The following is a 19,641-nucleotide window of genomic DNA, read 5'->3' on the forward strand; positions in this document are numbered from 1 at the left end:
TGTAATATCCCAAGACTCATCAAAGATTCATGTAACTTATCTGAACACCTGGGGCCACATCACACTAACACGGGCACCTGGAATATCTTTTTGTGCCTACCTTGAGTACAAAGAACATCATGGCCAGGTAGACTGACCAAATAATCCATAAGGACACAAATGAAGTTTCCATTAGATGTTTGTCATCGTTAGAATCCAAAGAAAAAAATAGCTTTTCAAATCACTGACCACCATCACTGGCTCTTTGGAAGTGAGAGTAGGGGAAACAAAGCAAACAAAACATAAAATAAAACTGAAAAATAAGAGAAAAAAAAAAACAAAAAACCTTTAGGCTCAAGAAAAAGGTTGAAACTCCTGAACACTTCAATTCTCTCTTTGGCCCCCTCCTCATTAATTTTGCAGGTCATTAATCCAGAATGGGCACCAGAGCATTTTGCTCTTTGTCTTCACATTAAAACGACTGAATAATTAATGAAAGTTGGCAACTATTCAGGCAGGCAGCAAGCCCTCTTGCCTTCTTTCTCGAATGACTTCAAGTTGTATCCCTTCACCCAGCTAGTCTCACTTTCTCTTACAATACCAGTGGGATCTCCTCAGGTGATGTGAGGTGAACTCCTTCTCAAAGAATTCTTCAGACTGCCCTTACTGGTCATGGAAGACCTGTGTGGAGAAACGGAGAGCAGCTCTCAAGGGCAGAAGGACTACTGAATGGACCAGGCTCCCTTGAAGGCCGTATATAAACAAGTGGCCAACTATATCATGAGGAAAACCACATTGTTAGTATTAAATACTTGGGTGTCCATGCTGACACCTAAGAGCATGCTTACACTAATTTCTACAAGATGTCTTCGTAAGAAAGCCAACCCCTTTTAAAATAAAAGCAGCACTTCTGTTGTCCCAGCAACCTGTGAGGTGGATCAGGTAGGGGGAAGGAAGGCTGGTGGCTCCTCCTGGCCAGTCACCCCCATCCCCAGAAACAACAGCTCTTGTGTTATAAGGGGCTCCCAGTGTGGGATGGCCGGAATGTGGAGAAGCCACTGTATCGGAGTTAATAATACAGTGTCACAAAGGAATTTAAGCCTGAACTCTGGAAATGTTCCCGTTTAGGAGTTTATATTCTGTCTTCAGACTTCTCTGCTCTGTCTCGAAAAATTAAGAAGCCTCTGTCATTTTTCTCCCGCAGGCCCTTCCACTTCCTCACAGCTGCCTCTTGCGAAATGGTCAAATGGCCTGATTATGGAGGAGACAACCACCGAGGACACTAGGTGAGTTTTGTACACCAAAGGTTAAGATTCTGAATCTGTTTCTAAACTGGCCCACTCTTTCCAGAGGGCCCAACCTTATACTGTATATGTGTACCTGAGTTTTATTTCGGAAAACCATCCAAAATAAACAGCTGCATAGTCAGGATTGTGGGCACAGGAAGCCCACAAATAGCAAACACAACCAGGGAAAAACTCACTAGCTTACTAGTGAAGTCCTTGTCTCCAATCTTCAGCCAACTTTGAATTCACAAGCTCACTTGGCTGTGAGACTCCGACATGGGGGGAAAGCCCCGGAAGTGGGTTTACCTGGTAAAGGGAGACTTGCTGGTGGATGAGATATGGCAGTTTCAAGGGCTAGTTTGGAAGTGAAATGTGAAGGTGAATGAGGTCAGGAGGTGGATGGTGGGTCTCCTGATATGGGTGCAATGCTCTCAAGTCTACTATGAATTGCGAGTGAACAGGCAGGTACAGTGAGGATAACCTGAGTCTCACACACACCCACAAATGCAACACGGGTCCTCAGGATGACAGCCTGGACTTCTGCCACTTTCTTTGTTCCAAACTTCCTCAGCCCAAGTCAAGGGGTCTGTGGTTAGGCCACACCCCACCCATCAGCAGGTCTCCCTTATCCAGTCCACTGCTGGAGCTTTCCCCCACTAGGGTGTCTCATGGCCTAGTGAACTTGTAAACTCCCGAGATGGTGATGACTGGGGATCTCAGACAAGGAGTTCGCTCACTAGGCTTTCCCGGACGTGTTTGCCATTTGTGGGAATAAATGAAGCATCAGTAATCTCCATAAAAGAGCTTTCACGCTTCATTCTCTGAAACTAAGTTGGGGACTTAGAGGAGAAAGAAAAGGGAGACTTTTAATTTAAAGTAATCATCAACATTGCCGCTAGAGGGTCTTTAAAGGAAAGGTGGTCTCCACACCACCCAGGGAAGCAGGAGGTAGGGCACTGCTCTTTTGCTTTGAATTGGTGGGCCAAATTCAAATGTGGGGCAACTCTCTTTGGTGGTTTGAGGAAAGGGTGTGGGATAGTAGATGGGAGAGAAGTAAGTGAAGCTCTGGCCTCACCAAGGTATGAATTAGGGGCAGCCTTGGCCACTGTTTAGGGACAGGAGTCTCAAACTTCAACATAGAACGTCATTTTCCTGCCTCCGCGTTTCTAGTTTCACCTGGTGGCTGGTGGTCAGCTTTGTTAGGAACAAAGTTTGTGCGTGGGTGACACAGGAAACTCATCCACCCAGCTTCCCGGTCCTACCCTTTAGAAAGTCTAAGAACAATTTCAGCCCAGAAAAGGAGACTGTATCCACTTTTGGCTGAATGAGATCTTAAGAGACGTTGTCCTTCCATCCGCCCTCGGGCAGACACTGAGTCCCTCACTTCTATGCCAGTCCCAGACCAACCAACACACAGCCTCTCACACTCGCTTAGAGTTTTTTCGAGAAGAAAACACAAACCCTGGGCTTGATGTGAATGGAACGGTATTCTGTCGTTCTCCCTGGAATAGATATGACAAGGTTCCAGGTGGAAGCTCTTGGCCTCCTGCTCTTAGGAGGGCATTTCAAATAGATCCCCAAGTCGGAAAGCCTGAGGACCTGAGGTGAAGGTCAAAGCTCAATCTGCCTGGCAAAGGAGCCAAGAACGCGCTGTAGCCAGACTACCGTCCACCACTGTAATCGGCCTCACCCTTTTGGAAGCGCCGTGGGACCTGGGCAGACACCTCCCAGAGAAGTTTAAGCGCGAAGTGCAAGTTGACTCTGCTAGTTTTAAGAAATTTCAAGTAAACAGTGAACCCAAGCGAGAAACCGCAGTTGTGTCTAGGAAGCAAGTTGGCCAAATATTTACAGGGAAGAAGAGGCGGTGGGCAAATCTCTTGATTCGCCTGGAGGTGGTCGATTTATTTGAGGGGGGGGGGAGAAGAGAGAGTAGCAGCAGGAAGCCGAGATGCTACTGCAATTTTTTGCTTACTCCCCAAACAAAGATCCCACAGAGTATTTCGGAAGGCGCTCACCTAGTCTGCGAAAGCTCAGTTGGCAACCCTTGTCGGCCCAAGTTGCCCCAGCCATTCATCGTAGAGGAGGCGCCCCAGGCCTCCGAGCCAGGGGTACTAGCAAGGCCGCCCAGGGCGTAGAGCAGGCAGTGGTTTGAATCCCCGCGGTGTAAGTGCGAGCGCGCGCCTCGACTAACCCTTCAGGACTAGTTGAAACAACACAAATAAAGCGGGTCTCCGCAACCTTCCCACCCTCCCCCTTCCTTTTCCTAGGGTGATCAGACCCCAGGCCCGTCGCTCCCAGTCACAGTTTGTGCAGTCAAGACTGAAAAGAGACTGCAAGCCGACGCGTTACTCCACCTCGAGCCCCAGTGGCCTCCACATGGGAGCCCCCAAGTCACTGGGGTACCCGTGGTGACTCGGGATTGCCGGGGGCAGGGTGCACCGCTCTGGCTGTCCCCCAGGTCCGCATAGGTTTACATACGCCGGCCCGCGCAAGCGGAGCCGACGGTCTGAGCGCTGGGGCCTCCCCAGGCGCAGCACAGCCGCCTGTGGAGCAAACTTGGGAGCCGGGCCCCGCGGAGAACCGAAGGAGCTCCAGGGCAAACTCCGCAGCCGAGGGCGATTTCGAGAGGCCTCAGGAGGAAGACCTCAGGAGCGAAAATGGAAACCTGGGAGTAGAGAACGGGAGACGAAAACTAAAGGCCAGGAAGCCCCAAGGAACAAGACGGAGAGGAGAGGGGCTGAAAAGTGAAACCCGCCAAGACCGAAACAAACCGAAACAAATACAAAGAGCAACCGCCGGGGGAAACCGGAGTGAGGGGTGGAAGGGAGAACCCGAGGTCTACGACCCTGAGCGCCAGGGACCGAGCATAGGGAGGTGTCGGGCATAGGGGGGAGCAGGGGGAGGAGGGGGTGAATGCAGCTTGACCATAGATAGGTTGGGCTCGCACCCATGCTGGACTAACAGAATTGGGGGTTCCCGGTTCCTGGAGGAAAGGCGAGGTGCACTCAGAAGCCTCAGCTGAGGCGTAAACGAGGTTCTTCCCTCAAGCCTCGGACTGGCGAGAGGGGTCCCAGGACAGTTCAGGCCTGCTGCCTCGGCTGCGTCAGCCGAAGATGGCACTGCTGACCGGAAGTGCATCTGAGACGCGTCCTCGCTGGCGGGCTATGGGTGCAAACAGCTCAGGCCCTGGCTGGACCCAGGCCAAAGTAACAGATGCCGGGATGGGGCAGGCTGTTTCATCGTACCCTGCCTAGGCTATGAGGGTAGAAATAGAAACTGCTGATGGGGGATATGGGATGGGGAGGGTGGTGGTCGTGGTCGTTTAAATGTGGTAAAAGATCGGAATTTCTTGGACACCTAATCTGAGTCCCGGGTAGGAAGCAAGGAGAGTATTGCACGAGCAAATATTCGGGACTTGAGTTACTACCTTGAGGGAGGGCGCAGATGCGGGGGTACTGAGGGTTGCGGGTACTTCAGAGTCAATAAAAAAGAGAACTGTCCTTAATCCAAGTCAGCCCCAATCAACTATGCCCCCAAGTCTAGAAGACTGATACTACTCTGTAGGTATGCGTACCGTCCTTTATTAAATGATGCATAATTACAATGTACTTTTTAAATGTGGTTTAGTGTTAACTTTGGCAAAACGACTCTACCTAACTTTTCTTATCTGTAAAATGGAGATAACATTCAACTCAAAGAATTTTTGTGAGGTTGAATGAAGTTATGTAAAAAGTAGCTAACAATATGCCTGCTTAGATTATTATTGATCTTAAATTTCTGGAAATGGCATGTTTCGGATTATCTCCACTCTGTCTAGAAGCCAAATCCTGTACAAGGGGGTAAAGATGATGGGGGCCAGAGGGAACTGCTGAGGTGGTGGGATTTCGTTTGCTTCATCATGTACATTTCTGTAGTTAGAGGCAGCTTCTCCCCAGCGGTAGGAAACCTTCCAGGCAGCTCCAGTGCCTTATTGGTAAATACCCTCCTTGTTTTGTGCATTGTCAGCAGGAATGTGTGGATCTTCCTGCTGGGATTGGTGAATGTCAGTCAGGGCCCCAGACCCCTCTTGCAGAAATACTCTTCCAAACTGGTATACTTGTGCTTGGGTTCCGCCTGTCTCTCCCAGAGGGCCTTCCTCCGCTCTGCATTGTAATTGTCGTTTCTCATGAGGCTGCATTTAGAGGTGAACTCAGAAGAGCAAATTGTAATGACCCAAACCCTCTGGGAAATTTGGGTGAGAGATTTGCCCTCTCCTACATTTAGCCTGCTTCATTCCCAGGAGGCCGGCCTAGAAAGGCAGATGAAGGGTGGGCTTAGCTGAAGTGGATTGTAACAGTGGGCCTGAAACTAGAATCACCCAGATACAGCTGCTTCTAGGGAGGAGATTTCAGGGAGGACTTTCCTCCCAAATTACTGCCCATACTCTTCCTGCCAGCATGCAACCAACCCACCCTCTGCAGCCCCAGTTCTTTCTGACATCCTCCATGGTCCTTCCTAAGTCCTGGAAATGAAGTCTACCTAAACTGACCTGGAATGAAGTCCAATTAAGCACACAGGTGTGTATTGGACATCCATATGTGTATTCCTGCCTAGGTTTAAATTTGTGCCAGAAACTTCTACATAGGCAGGCACTATGAATGTGCTTGCTGTCAGAAATCCTATGGCTATTTAGTCCATTTCTGTTTATTTGCATAGAGGGAGTCCTGGTGTGGCACTGTAGGATAAGCCCTGGACTAATAACCGAAAAGGTCAGCAGTTCAAACCAACTCCACAGCACTTAACAACAGCACCAACATGTACATGTTTTGCATGCATGTGCATGATTGCACATTTGTATGTGCATAAAGCATGTGACTGTGTGCTCTGTGTTTGCCTGTGTACTAGCTTTGCCCAGTTGGTGGTACACTGGGAAGACCACTGGACGCTTAGGAAATCTAGGGTCTTAGCCTCCAATTTGCCATTTAGGGTCTCAGCTTCCCATTTGCCCTGTGCCTTTGAGTGAGGCACTTTCACTCTCAGAATTTGTTTTACATTTGTTTTGTCTTTTTTTTTCTTCACTTGTAAAATAAGTTATTTTTATTCAAGAATCCCTGAGGGCCCCTCCTATACTGGGACTGCATATAGAGTCACCTAAGGCATTTGAGCCTCTCTCAGAATTGCTATACAGGGTTGCTATGAGTTGTAACCAACTCAATGGCACTGAACAACAACAAAAACAAAGCATTTAGAAAGGGTAGAGGCTACCAGAGACTCCAGTGCTCCTTCTTTCCACAAGTTGCCACTCAAGAGAAGTCCTCTCAGCTAAGTTCAAAGTGGGAGAGAAAAGTTGAGATCTAGTGGGGGGGGGGGTTGAACACCTCAAAAGGACCTGGGCTGTGAGGCAAAGCGAGGGGAAAAGTGTTGGGTGACCACCCTGCAGCTCCCTACCTCTTTCCTCCAAGGATGTTCATAGGGAGGTGCAGGTGTGTCTGGGGGTTGCCTCTGAATGGCTTTCTCAAACAAGCAAAAGAAAATACATACAGACCACTGGAAGAATTGATGGCATACACTTTCTATAAAGAGGAGTTTGGTGAGGCCCCCTCCAGTTCTGACTTTGACTTTGGCCTCCACCTAAGAGTCAGTCAGTGCTCACCCCTGCCCCTTCAGCTTGTCCTTTTCTACTGAGGGAAGATAGAAGGAAGGAAGAACTGGAGTGCAGTGGCCTTCATGGTGTCATCATCTCTGAAAGGCTTGCCACAGGTGTCGGGGCTGTGGGTACCACACAGGAGACAGGCCAGCGGCTCACTCCTCTCTCTGTTCCCTGGGCAATTTAGCCAGGGGACCTGAGTGAAAAACTGGACAAACATATTGTTGTTGTTAAGTGCCGTTGAGTCGGTTCTGACCCATAGCAACCTTATATAGGGTTTCTGAGGAGGAGCTGGTAAGCTTGAACCTTGTGGTTCAAACTGACCTTGCAGTCCAGAGCATTAACCCACAGTGCCACACCAGGACTCCTGGACACATATACACACTCACAAACACCAAACAATCCGTATGATGTCCATACATGCAACACACTCCACATCTCTCAAACTTAGAATACTTATTCTCAATTTCATCCTATCACTATGGGTCAGAACTGACTCAATGGCATTTAACAACAACAACAAATGCCTACACACAGGTCAACCCACACACATATGCACACACAGACATATAACACAGCCCAAGCACCCAAATACCAAAATACGTCCCCCCCCACCCCTTCTTCTTTGCTGTCTCCTTCTTCTGCCCTCTCCCTAGCCTCCTCCCCTTGATGGTACTGAAGGGAAGGGAGTTTCATTGAGAAAATGGAAACCTTTGCCCTCAAAAAAGGGCCCATGATCAATACTGTTTAGACTTGGCTAGTGTGCATTTCCTCCAGGGTTAAGGAAGATTTAAGTTTATGGTTCAATCCAATCTTTTTAAAAAAAGGGCAGAAAATGAGAGAGTTGGGATGGTCATCTCTGGTATTTATTTCAGTGCAGCCCAGGCTAATCCACAGGCTGTTCACTAAGCCAACCCCATAAATCAGATAAATCAATGCCTGTTTATGATTATTATTACTTTCTTTTTTTAGAGGGGGTACAAGAAATAGTTCTGAGTAGAGTCCTCCTTCCCAGTCCTTATCCCCAATCAGAAAGAAGGACAAAGGGAAAGAGGAGGGAGAAAAGCTGGGAAATGCATTCTGGAGGCTGACTTCAGAGTCTCTGTTAGATTCCTGAAACAAAGGTAGTTCTAAAGAGTAATGCAGATATAGAGATGGACACACAACCTTGAAGGAAACATGGACAAAGTGTCTCTCTCAGAGCATCAGTTTCCCCCACTGAACAATTGAGACAATTCTAATTTTTGCTCTCATCTATTGGAAGGTAAAAGGAGATTGTGAGTCAGGAATCAAATTACATACTAACGACACTCACACCTATACACTTAAATACAATTGCCCAAAGAGGAAACCATCTGCTCCCTCTTCTCCATAGTTAAGGAGAAGAGTTCTTGATTTTGATCTCCTGGTGGGGGTCAAGAGAGGCCCGCAGAAACTAGATGTTTCTTCTTGCTGAAACTGCTCAAGTTGCCCCTGCCTCTGTCTCAGGACCTGGTGGGCTTGAAGGAGATGTTTAGGGACCCTACAGAGCCACAATGTGGAAGAGTCTCAGTAGAGCTGAGCACCATTCCCTCAAAAATGGTCATAGGTGGATATGCTTGGAAAGGGAGAAGGATCTGGGACTGAGCTGACTAAATAAAGGAGGACTATCCTGGGAGTCCTGGTGTGGGGCTGTGGGTGAATGTGCCAGACTGCAAAGTCATTTGAACTGCAAGGTTGGTAGTTCAAGCTCACCAGCTGCTCCTCGGAAACCCTACACAGGGTGGTTATGGGTCAGAACTGACTTGAGGGCACTTAACAACAACACAGTCCTGAGCCCAAGACCTCGGTCCCCTAACCAGAAGGTTTGAGAGCTTAATGATTCCAGACTACACTCCCCAAACGAAACAGCATTTAAGCTCCCAACCACCAAGAAGTAACTCACTTGGGCCACCTCAAGGACAAGGCCCATCTCACTGCTTCCAATTCTGTGCACTCTGGATTGGTTGAGCATCTGTTACGTGCAGGGATTACGCCACACACTCAAGAAAATGATAGAAGATGGGATTGGAAACCAATGGCAATAGCCACTGTTTCCTCCAACTTCACTCTGAACCATCAAGTCCCAAGCCCCTAAACCCAGGAGGGCTTCTAGGCTTTGTGAGGTCAGGGTCTAGCTCCATCACTCCCTCGGGAGTAAATAGGACATCCAGGAGAGTTTTTCACATAACCATCCCTGAGGTACCAGGAAAAAAATCTGAGGGAAGAACACAGACGGCAGAGTTTCCACGCGTGCATAAACCCTACAAACATGCCCACAAACATTCAGGTGTGCAAACCCAAATGAGCATGAAACACCAATATCCAAATGTGTATCTAATTACAGAGAACTGTGCCCAATCGTATAATACCTATTTATACCCTTCCTCATACCCTTTCCAAGCCCTGACAGAAATATACAAACAACGGGTATTCGGATGCCCCAATAGTTGCACATAACCATATATGTACACAAGCATGCAAGAACACCTGCAAATCTAGCCACACATGTACAGGTAGGTGTAAAAGAGAAAAAAATGTGAAATCGAATTTACAATCTGGGGGGCAAAAATCCATGACAAAAGGAAACTGGCATCTCCTGAGGAGAGAGCCCGCTTTTACCTCCTACCCACTGAGTGTGCAAAAAACCAGGAAGAACTAGCCCTAAGGTCAGGGGCAAAAGGCAGACTTTTCCGTCTAGGAAGTGTAGGAATTCAGGAGAGCCCTGGGGGCTTGTTTCTGGGCCCCTCCCCTTGGTCCAGAAGTAAGTCAGTCTTTGTAAGCATTCCAAGAGGGTGGGCGTCGCTTAGATTTTGTTTCTAGAAGATGCAGGCCCGCACCCACCTCGGAATCCGAGCCCAGAACGAACCCTGCACAGGGACCAAGCAGCCGCTGCTCCCAGCAGCTTCTCAGGATCCTCTCCCCAGGCTTGGCCCTGCCACTGAATCTGAGCCCTCTAAGGCTCCACGAGCCACCTCCAATAATCCGCTTCACCAACGGAATCCCTTCCCCAGACGACGAGCGGTGAAAATCATGCGCTGAGCTACCAGCTCCAAGGGCCCCTCGCCCTAGTTTACAGCTCAAGACACGAGGGAGATCCCCGCCTCTGCCTCTCCCTTGTAAGGCCTTCTGCTTCTGGAGGAGATAACTGGAAAACCCGTTCCAGGAATAAAAGGGGAGGAGGGTTGTGTCGGATGAAATGAGGAGCAGGTTGAACACGAGGAGGCTGCGCAGCAGGCAGGGCTAGGCTCAGCGCAAAGAGCAGCCTCAGCCATGTTTCCAAAGCTAGGACTGGGTTTCCGGCCTACGGCTTCCTGAAATTCAAGGGGAGACCAGGAGTGTCCTGCAAAACCCTCCAAACCCCTGTCAAACCTTTATGGGAGCCACCTCTGCCCCCACCCCTCCTCTGCCACGCGATCGTTGTGCGGGGACCGTTAAGGCCGCCCCCAAGTCTCAGCCGAGGGCTCCCAGGCCCGCTGCTCTGCCGGTGGTGTGTGCAGGGGTGCGTTTGGTGTGTGTGCAGAGGTTCTGAGTAAGGTGCCAGCCCGGGTTCATACCCTTCCCAAGGCCGCAAAGAGGAGGGCCGCCAGAGCGAGTGAGCACAGTGTACACTTTATTTCAGACTACAGGTTTCTGAACATAATAAAATCTTTGGCTTGTAGCGGCGGTTCAGTCTCGCAGTCTGTGGGGTCGTATTTCTCAATAAGTCTCCGGAAAACGAAAGGGGAGCAGGACAGACAGACCGACTGAAGAGGCCGGAGAGGTGGGGAAGAAGCGAAGGGCAGACACTCGAGGAACACTCTCACGCACACAAAGAAAAGTCCCAGAAAAACACCGGGCAGCAAAGCGGGCGGGAGGCACCCGGAAAAAACGAGGACATTCAAAAGAAAAAGGCAACGAAAAGGAAATGGGGCAACGAGGCGGAAGTGGGGGGATAAAATAATTATAATAATTATAATAATTATAACAATAAGAATAAAAGGGATTAATAAAAATGTCCGGCAAATAGAGATCGCTACACATATTTCTTTTCCTTACCTGAAATTAAATATATACAAGGTCGTAAGCGGTTTGGCTAAATAGAGCTTTAAGGAGTTCGCAGTTGCGTCCCTTAAACTGTGAATACAGAAGAGATCTGTTTTTTCGATAGCACCTGTCCATGTCTTTCTCCTAAATTAGAAATGTTTTGTGATTCTCCATTCTGAGAATCTCTTTCTCTCTATCCCGCGGAGCCCTCTCTCCTTTCGTTGATTCTGGTACCCCCGAAGCAGGACCGGAGACGCTGCAGTGGTGGAGCTAGGAGGGGGCCCGGGCGCTGCGACCGGACCAAGCGCGCCGGCCCTGCCGCCGCCGGCGGCTACTCGCTCTCGTCTTTGTCCTGCACGGTGGTGGTGGAGTGGTTGTATAGTCCCTGCGCCATGAGGTGCAGCGCCAGGCCGTTCTTGATGCCTGTGGCTTTCTTGATCTTGGCGCGCTTGTTCTGGAACCAGATCTTGATCTGGGACTCGTTGAGGCTGAGTTCCTGGGCCAGGGTCTGCCGCCGCTGTTCCGTGATGTAGCGGTTCGCCTGGAACTCCGCCTTGAGTCTTTGCAGCTGCTCGGCCGTGAACGCCGTCCGTGGCCGCTTGTCCTCTTTCTCGTTCTTCTTCTTCTTCAGCTTTCTGGTGCGCGGACCTGCAGCAGCGGAGAGGGCCGGGTGGGGGTAGGGATGAGGGCAGAGGGGAGGGGGGGAAGGGCAGAGGAAGCCGTGAGAATTGCCTAGCCAAACCCGGGTCTCATCCAGTGCTTCCCGGGCGCTTATAGAAGCCCTCTCACTGGCCAACCCTCGGATCACAGTGTTTCTAGCCTGGCCGCTGGGGTCGTCGGGTTCCTTTCTGGAAGTACCAGAAGAACCATGAAAAATTACCCAAGCTTGTAGGTACACCCCATACCTCAATTCATTACAGGATAGAAGCCCGGGGACAGGTCAAACTGACAACACTTTCCAGCCCAAAAAGTAGCAATCCCATCCAATTTAGCAAAGAGTTGTAAGTCAGGGGGCTGCTTTCTCACAGCCCTAAAATTAAAAAAGGTTCAGGTCCGGCAAAGAGGTCAGGCCCTGGAGGAACTTGTCAGTGAGGGTAGCTCTTCATCCCCTACCCCAGGGAGACAAGAAGAAAAGGCCCTGACCCAGCTGTATGCCTCATCCTCATAACTCTGCCCCCCCCCCACCCTCATTCTCTGCTTTGTCTCTTGGATCATACTAATAAAAAAGAGAGAGTCCTACCCATTCTTCTACCCAACTACACGACATGGTCTCCCTTTGAAAAATTATGTGCAATTGTAGGTGAAAACACCTGAACAACAGAAACAGGGCAAACTGGCTCACTTTGCTGCAAACCCATGGCCTGTGCAAGGACAGACAGTAAACCCCTACTCCTAATCACGGAGCACAACGGGCAGAGGAACTGAAACATAGGGGCAATTCCTGCAAAATTCTATAGTTTTCTCCCAACAGAGATATGGGAAGCAACCACAGAAAACTCCCTAGGAAAGTGAAGTCTCCCTCAAATCCTAGCCTGGAAGGAAGCAACCCCAGGTAGAGGTAGAAAGAGGAGACTGACTGGAGAGTCTGTACCTTTGAAAATTGTACCTCTGTCCATCCTCTCCTCACCTAAGTCTTTTGATATCTACTTCCTGGGCCCTGCCATTATAAGAGCTTACTTGTTCAAGCTAAGCCCCTGTCAGGCCTGTTAAACCCTAAAACTGTCTAGAAGGAGGAGTGAGTCTTCACTGATCTCCAAACCTGGTGACAGAGGGGCAAGCTAGGCAGCTTTTGACTCCTGGGGTAGGCCGTGTCTGAGGTTACCAGTTGTGACAGAGTCAAGAGATGACAGAGACTCTGATCTGAGTTGAGGCTCATCTCCTGAACTACCCATGCAAGAAGAAAAAAAGAGGTTCGTAGCAGCCAGTCCCCCCGCATCTCAGGCTCAAAGGAAGGAAAGCAACCAAGAACAAAGGCCAGGCCCACTCCTATGCAGGGCACAGAGAGGACTGGGAGGTTGGGTGGTGGAGAGAGGAGGCATTGGTTTGGATTAATAATTAGGTGAGCAGGCAGAGATGGTTCAGAAGATGGGCACATCCTCAGAAAGGCCCTGCTGTGCTTTGTGCGTCCGGGACATGTTGGAGTGTTGTTGTGTGTTTGCGCACAAGGCACGGACACTTGTAATAAAATCGTAGCCTCCCGGCCAGCCCAATCCAAACGGCCTGACAGCTCAATCACTCTATCCATCAGGCGAGTCAATCAAAGCAGCTTTTCGGAGGTTCAGGGAGCCGGTAGTGTCAATAACGGGGCTCGAGATGGCGGGGGCTGATAACGCGCATCGATCTGCGCCCGCCCGCGGAGACCAGTCGGCTGAGAGCGGCTCGTGGTTTTGCTGTGCCCCGGGTCTTGTGGGCCCCAAGCGCTCGGATCTCGGATAGTAGACCAGAGCCAGTCTCTCCCTCTTTTCGGCCTCCACTGGCTTCTCAGGGCTGCTGGCTGACGCGGCAGGCAAGTGTCGGCCTTCTCTACTAGGGCACTGTGGCTATTCCAAGGCAAGCCTTGGCCTCTGCTTCATCAAGCACAACAGAAACACTGAAAGAGGGCCGAAGAAAAGCCGAGCATAATGGGGCTGCAGATGGTCGAAATTTGCTAACCGGCAGATGTGCAGGAAGAAGGAGTGAAAGAAGGAAGAAGCCAGGCCAGGCCAGGAAAAGACGGAACCGCAAATATGAAGAAGCTAGCTCTCGGTGCTATCTGCCCTGGTGTCTAGCCCGAGCCTGACCTTCTTTCCTCTCTGTCTGTTAAGTTCCAAATATCTAGGAACCAGAGTTTCCTGGGGCTCCGACAACCGTCTTTCCCAGGATTTTCTACCCACCCGGGTCTGACTCTCTGCAACCGGCCCAGTGATGTGAAGACACATTTCTCTCCCTTCTGTATGTCTCCATTTCTAGCGCTATCTATTATATAAAATTAACTCTCCACAGAAAACATCGAGGTGTTGCTTGGGTGCTTGTGTCTGTAAGAAACACGAAGAGCTTATTTCTCTGTCAAAGCCTTGCTCGATTGCAGTCTCCTCTGGGTCGAGCTGGCGGAATTTCAGACTCAGATCTAGGCCCACATCCCCGAAGGCGCTAAACACCCCTTCCCTGGAAAAAAAACAAAACAAAACAAAAAAAACAATACAAAAAACCATTGACTCTGATTGTGTCTTCCCAAGAAATAATAAAACTAAAACAAAAAGAAGGTCCCAGGGTTTCAGAGTTCAAAATCGAAGGCTCAAGTATCGAGCCACGGTTGCCAGGAGCAGAAGCACTGTGGGTAGTGGCTTCTGGGCCCAGGAACGCAGAACTGGGCGCATACTCGCTTGGGTCTGGGGCCAGCGATAAGAAAAGGAGAGCAGGCGAAGAGAGCAGAGAGTGCCCAAATTGGGGTTTGCTATGCCCCACGCAGAGGCTGGGAGTTCTAGGGGCGTCCGCGTAGCCGGTAGGCAAGGCGCAGCCTGGGGTTGGGTACTCACCGGAGGACGGGCGATCCGAATAACGCGTGCAGTAGACCCAGGCGGGCCAGACGAGGGGCTGCTGCGAGTCAGTTTTGACCACGGGCCCACCGTTGGCTGAGCCCATAAGCAGGATGGCGGGGTTACTGTGCTCCGGATACTTGGCGCTTTGCGCACCCGGGCTCCCGGCGCTACCTCCACTACCGCCGCCGCTGTCCGAGGACTTGGCCGCTGCTACTACTGCCACCGCTGCTGCAGCCGCCGCCGCCGCCGCCACCGATGGGTTTCCAACTTTTGACGCGCCCGCACCAGTGGCGACCGCAGGCGGGGAGCCGTCGGGCGGGACACAGTTCGCGTCCGGAGCACAGAGGAGCGAGGCGGCGCCTGACGCCCTTGTACCCAGCGAATGGACAGGGTCTCTACCTGCGCCAGTCTGGCCTCTGTCACGCTCGACCCGGCCTCCTGCTCCTGCTCCTCCTCCAGCCGCCGCCACCAGAAGCTGCTGCGGCGGCTGCTCCTTTTTGCAGCCGAAGTCCGGTCTCAGGATGTTGTCGATGAAAAAGTTGGTGGTGCGGTGCAGCTGGGCCGCGGGCTGCGGCTGGTGAGCAGGCGCCGCGAGATGCTGCTGCGGCGGCGGCGGCGGGGGCGGGGGGTGCGGGGGGAGATGAGGGTGGTGGGCCAGGGACTGCAGGCAAGGCGCCGCGGGAGGCGAGGGGGGCGCGGGCTGCGGGGACACGGGAACGCTGTCTCCATCGCTGCCGCTGCTGCCGCTAGCGCCTGGGCTGAGGCTCAAGCTGAGGCCGCCCGGAGCCGCGGCCGCTGCCGCGCCGAGGCCTGAGTCGCGCTGACTTTTAGGTTCCGGCTGCTGTTCTTCCATGCTCGGCCGCCCTGCCGCCCCGGCCGCAGCGCCGGCCCCCGCCCCCCCTCCTCACTCCCCACCCCACTTTGCCAGCGGCCCGTGGGGGTGCGCGGAGAGAAGAAGGCAGGCGAAATCCCAGCGAAGGCACGGGGCGGGTGCAGGAAAAAAGCCTAGGCTCTTGGCCTGGGTCTTTCGCTCTTATCGAGCAGCTAGATCTCGCTGTCTCTCTCCCTCGCTCTAATTTGTAGACATCCAGATATGGAGACACTTGGCAATTTCTTTTTTCTTTCTGCGACCAGATTCAATGATGTGTTTTAAATGGGGAGGGAGCCACGACCAAAAATAAAGGAAGAAAAATTAAAGAAAGAAAAGGAAAAAAAGAAAAACGTTCCAAGATTTTTTTTTTTTTCGTAAAGGGAAAAAATAGTCTTTAAAGTCTAGCCTAGTCTTTCTAGGCAGTAATGAAGGGTTTGACTTCCCCGAGTGTCACGCTCAGCTGTGCCCAGAGCGCGAGGCTGGCAGCGCATTTAATCGCCTTTGCTTTTTTTGCAGAGCGAGCGCGTCTCCGCCAGCGCCGGGGCTGCCTTTTTTTTTTTTTCAAATCTCTGACAGCTCGGATCTTTGCACAAACTCTCTCGCTTAAAAAAAAATCACCCAGGCACACTTTTTGCCTTCAAACCGGAAGCACGTGAGTCAGGGCCGCACGTGTACGGGGCCAATGACAAACCAGGACTCGCGCTGACACCCGGGCCGCGGCCCAATGGGCGCGCGCGGAACTTTGCGGATAAATAATCCGGGGGCGGCGGCCGCGGGCTGAAAGGGGGCGCGGGGGCGCGGGCGTCGCGCGTCCGGCCTGTCCTCCCCCACCCGCGCTGCCGCCCTTCCCCCTCCTTCAGGTTGGGACCAAGACGCTGGCACAGGAGACAGGGGGAGGGGTGAATTGGGGGATGTAGGCAAATAGAGAAGCAACTCCATAAACAACTTGTTGGAGAAATGCAGGATTATGGGTGCGTGTGCGCCGAGCGCAGGGTCAGGAATCAGGGATCTCAGCTCTTTGCATCTCCACGTCTAAAAAACTCAGCCTTTTATGTTCTCTTTTGGTCCCCCTTGGTGTTAACAAGGGGGAGAGATGTCACTGTGTGTGTGTATATATTGAAGGGGGAGGGTGATGCGAGGAGGTCGGTGATTCGAAATAGACCTAGAGTTATTTACTTTCAGATACGCAATTTATTTTTCACAAACAGAAAAGCCTGCTTGCCGAACTAGCAGCGCCCGTTTGTCGACCACACGCAAAATAGTTTCTTTGCAGGTCGTTCCCGGGGGATCCACATCCCCACCCTTCCCTGTCTGAACACCGGGGAGCTGCCCTGGCGCCGTAGAGTCAAACCCAGAGGACGCCGAGAGCCCCAGCGTCCGGCGCGCAGCGCGTCTGTTCTCCGCTGGCTGCTGAAATCGGGGCCGCAGCAGCATCGTGGAGTTGTCCCGGGAGGGCACTTGGGTCAGAGAGTCATGGCGAGGATCCGGGCTTTGGGGTTTCGTATTAGGTTTCCTTGCAAAGTAATATCAAACAAGTAAAAGTCCCTCTTCCTTAGGTGTTTACCTGGCTGGCTAAAGATTTGAATAGCGATTTTTTCCCTGGTTGCAGGGTAAGTAATTTCCCTGAAGTACAGACGACTCCATGGGAGCTCCAGCTCTAGCCCTGCGCGTTCCTCCCAAACTTTGCATGCTACATGACTCCAGTTACTCCCGCGCTTGCTGACATTAGTTTCTTGTCCGCTGGGTTCTTTATCTCTTGTTTTTCAGTCGAGGTATCCCAAAAGAACTCCCATGGCCAGGGATGCGGGGGAAAGGGAGCCGGTGAGGCGCTGGGTATCCGCAAAGATTCTCTGACAAGCGGTTTTGCAGTGTCAACATTCGACTATCTACTGGAGCCTGAGTTGCGGAAAGAAAAGGTTTCGACAACCGAGGCCTTAGCCTGGATGTCATCTTTGCAGCTCTAGAGACTCTGTCCGCCATCCTACCCCAACGGGGGTGGATGGGGCGGGGGGAGGGGGGGCAGCAGCAGAAGAATCTCTGTGGAATATTGTCTACTTGGGATATGCAAAATACCCCCTCCCGTTTTCCAGAAAAATCACCGGATTAGGAGTAAAAGAAAACGAAAAACCACAACAGTGCAAACTAACTCAGTGGTAGCCATTTCTAAACGCTGGAGCGGGAATTTGTATTGCTCTGGTAGCGCAGTGGTTAAGCACTGGGCTTTTAACCTAAAGGTCCTCAGATTGAACTCAGCAGCCCCTTTCCTCAGGAGAAAGATGTAGCAGTCAGCTTCCTTGAAGATTTACAGCCTAGGAGATCCTATGGGGTAGTTATACTATCCTATAGAGTTCCCTATTAATCGGAATGGACTTGGGTTTTTGGTTTGGTGTGTCTTCGGATCTGCCTTTTTGACTACACCTGCATGTTGGCCTGGAAGTTCGCCAGGTGTCCTCAACACCTCCCAGCTGCGCCCAACCCCACCTTGGGTCCCTCTCAATCTCACACCCAAGGGTTCCCCAAAATCTCCTAGAGCCCCCACCCTTAATCCTCGAAACGGGGGTGGGATTTTATTTTTATTTAAGTTCGCAAAATTGAAATCTTTATCCCGCAAGCAAGCGTGGGTACTTAATTAAATTCTAATTAGGACACTATCAATATCCTATTTAGCCGCGTAGCTTTTGTGCGCCGCGGTCCCTTTCAGCACCGTAAATAGGGTCTCGACGCCTTATCTCGCCTGCAGGAGACGCCTCGAGAAGGGCTGCGGAAGATAATTTATAGGTTTTAATTACTCTTCATTCCGCCTGATCAGCTTGGCGTTCATCACAGGCCTGTGAATAAAACCCTGGTCAAAAGCTCTGTCACATCGCGCTGGCAAGACGCTTAATCAAAGTGAGCGGCCCCGCGCGCCGCGCGGCCCGGCTCCTCCACGTAATTTCCAGCCAGCTGATAAAGCCAGCTGAATAATGCCGCGGCCCTTTGGAGACACCATTTACAGAAATGACTTTATTGACGGCTTAACGTCGGTAATTCATTTTACCTTTCATGTAGTGGAGCCCGGATTTGTTACAGTAATGGGATGATAAATGCACCCGCGGCCCGCGAGCTCGAGCTGGATTAGGCTGCTCATCCCCCACCCCCAGGCCCGGCCTGCGCGGACGACAAGCTACGCACCTTGCGTCTCCCGCGCTGCGAGACCCCCACCCCGGCCGGCGCCTTCCTCTCGCTCCAGAAAATGAACATACTATTGAGAACTCGGTGTGAGTGGGTTGCTGCCCTGGCAAGTTTGGAAGTGAGCTGAGTGAGAGCTGAGAGTGACAAATATTGGCGTAGACTGGCGTGTCAGGAGTCCAGAGAAGGACTCTGAATGCGCCCAGGGCTGGGCATGTGCAAGTATGTGGGTAAAGAAGTTGGGTTTGTGTGGAAGGGTGTGTATGCACATGTGGGTACATCTGTGTGACTGTCCTTTCCGGGGATTCATTTCTTCTTTTAGAAATTAGGTAATTTCCTCCAACCTTACAGATGTCTAAGCCAGGGTGGCTGGCTGGGAGGTGAACAGGCAGAAAGCAGCCTTGTGGGTGAGAATTGGAGAAACTGCCAAAAGCAGAATGAAGCAGCGTCTTTTTCCAAATTGAGTTCCATTCTCCAAATTCCTTCTGCTCCTAGGCCAAAGGCATAGAATTTAGGGTCACCCAGTGCTTATTTTCATTGCTTTGCAGTTCTAAACAGTGTAGTTGTCTTAGGCAGGGGTTCCATATCTCAGAAATAGGTAGGGTGCATCCCACCCCAGTTCCATTTCCATATACAGCTCAGAAAAAAAGGGGGAGATTGACAAGGAAGAAAAACATTTTGCTTTCTTTTAAATACTGGAAAGAGAAAATAAACTGATACCTTTTCTAGCATAAAAGCAGGAGGTCAAAGGAGGACTTCAATGTTGGGGGTTTAGGAGTGTTGCTAGTGATCCCAGCCCTCCCAAACCCTCTTTTTACAGATTTCTTTGATTCTCTGCAGTTAACCATAGGTTTCCAGTGATCAAAAGACACCTAGCAGGATAGAAGGGAATGATGCTTATTTGTATTTGAGGATAAATGCACCCTCCATCCGTGAGCTCTGGCTAGATTAGGCAGCTCACCCTCCACACCCAGGCCAGGCCTTCACCAGATGACAAGCTACGCACCTTGAACCTCTAACAAGAGAAATTTAGGACCATATAGTAGAAAACAGATGAGTGTTTCTAGACAGTCTCAGAGGGAACTATAAGAAATCGTACTTTTGTTTTGCTTCTTTCTCAGTCTTACAAAAAACATTCATCTCAGAATG

General features: G+C 50.9%; 1 protein-coding gene across 1 annotated transcript; it reads right to left on the bottom strand.

The window, feature by feature from the left end:
- Positions 1–10,504: 10,504 nt before the first annotated feature.
- EN1 (engrailed homeobox 1) lies at positions 10,505–16,305 on the bottom strand. The gene is made up of 2 exons (XM_006868722.1): positions 14,451–16,305; positions 10,505–11,583 (listed from the first exon to the last, which is right to left on the bottom strand). Exons 1-2 carry the CDS (start codon positions 15,304–15,306, stop codon positions 11,267–11,269), a joined length of 1,173 nt encoding a protein of 390 aa, XP_006868784.1. The 5' UTR covers positions 15,307–16,305; the 3' UTR covers positions 10,505–11,266.
- Positions 16,306–19,641: the final 3,336 nt, after the last annotated feature.

The sequence above is a fragment of the Chrysochloris asiatica genome, unplaced genomic scaffold, assembly GCF_000296735.1.
Source record: "Chrysochloris asiatica unplaced genomic scaffold, ChrAsi1.0 scaffold00123, whole genome shotgun sequence".
In the NCBI taxonomy this organism is placed as follows: Eukaryota; Metazoa; Chordata; class Mammalia; order Afrosoricida; family Chrysochloridae; genus Chrysochloris; species Chrysochloris asiatica.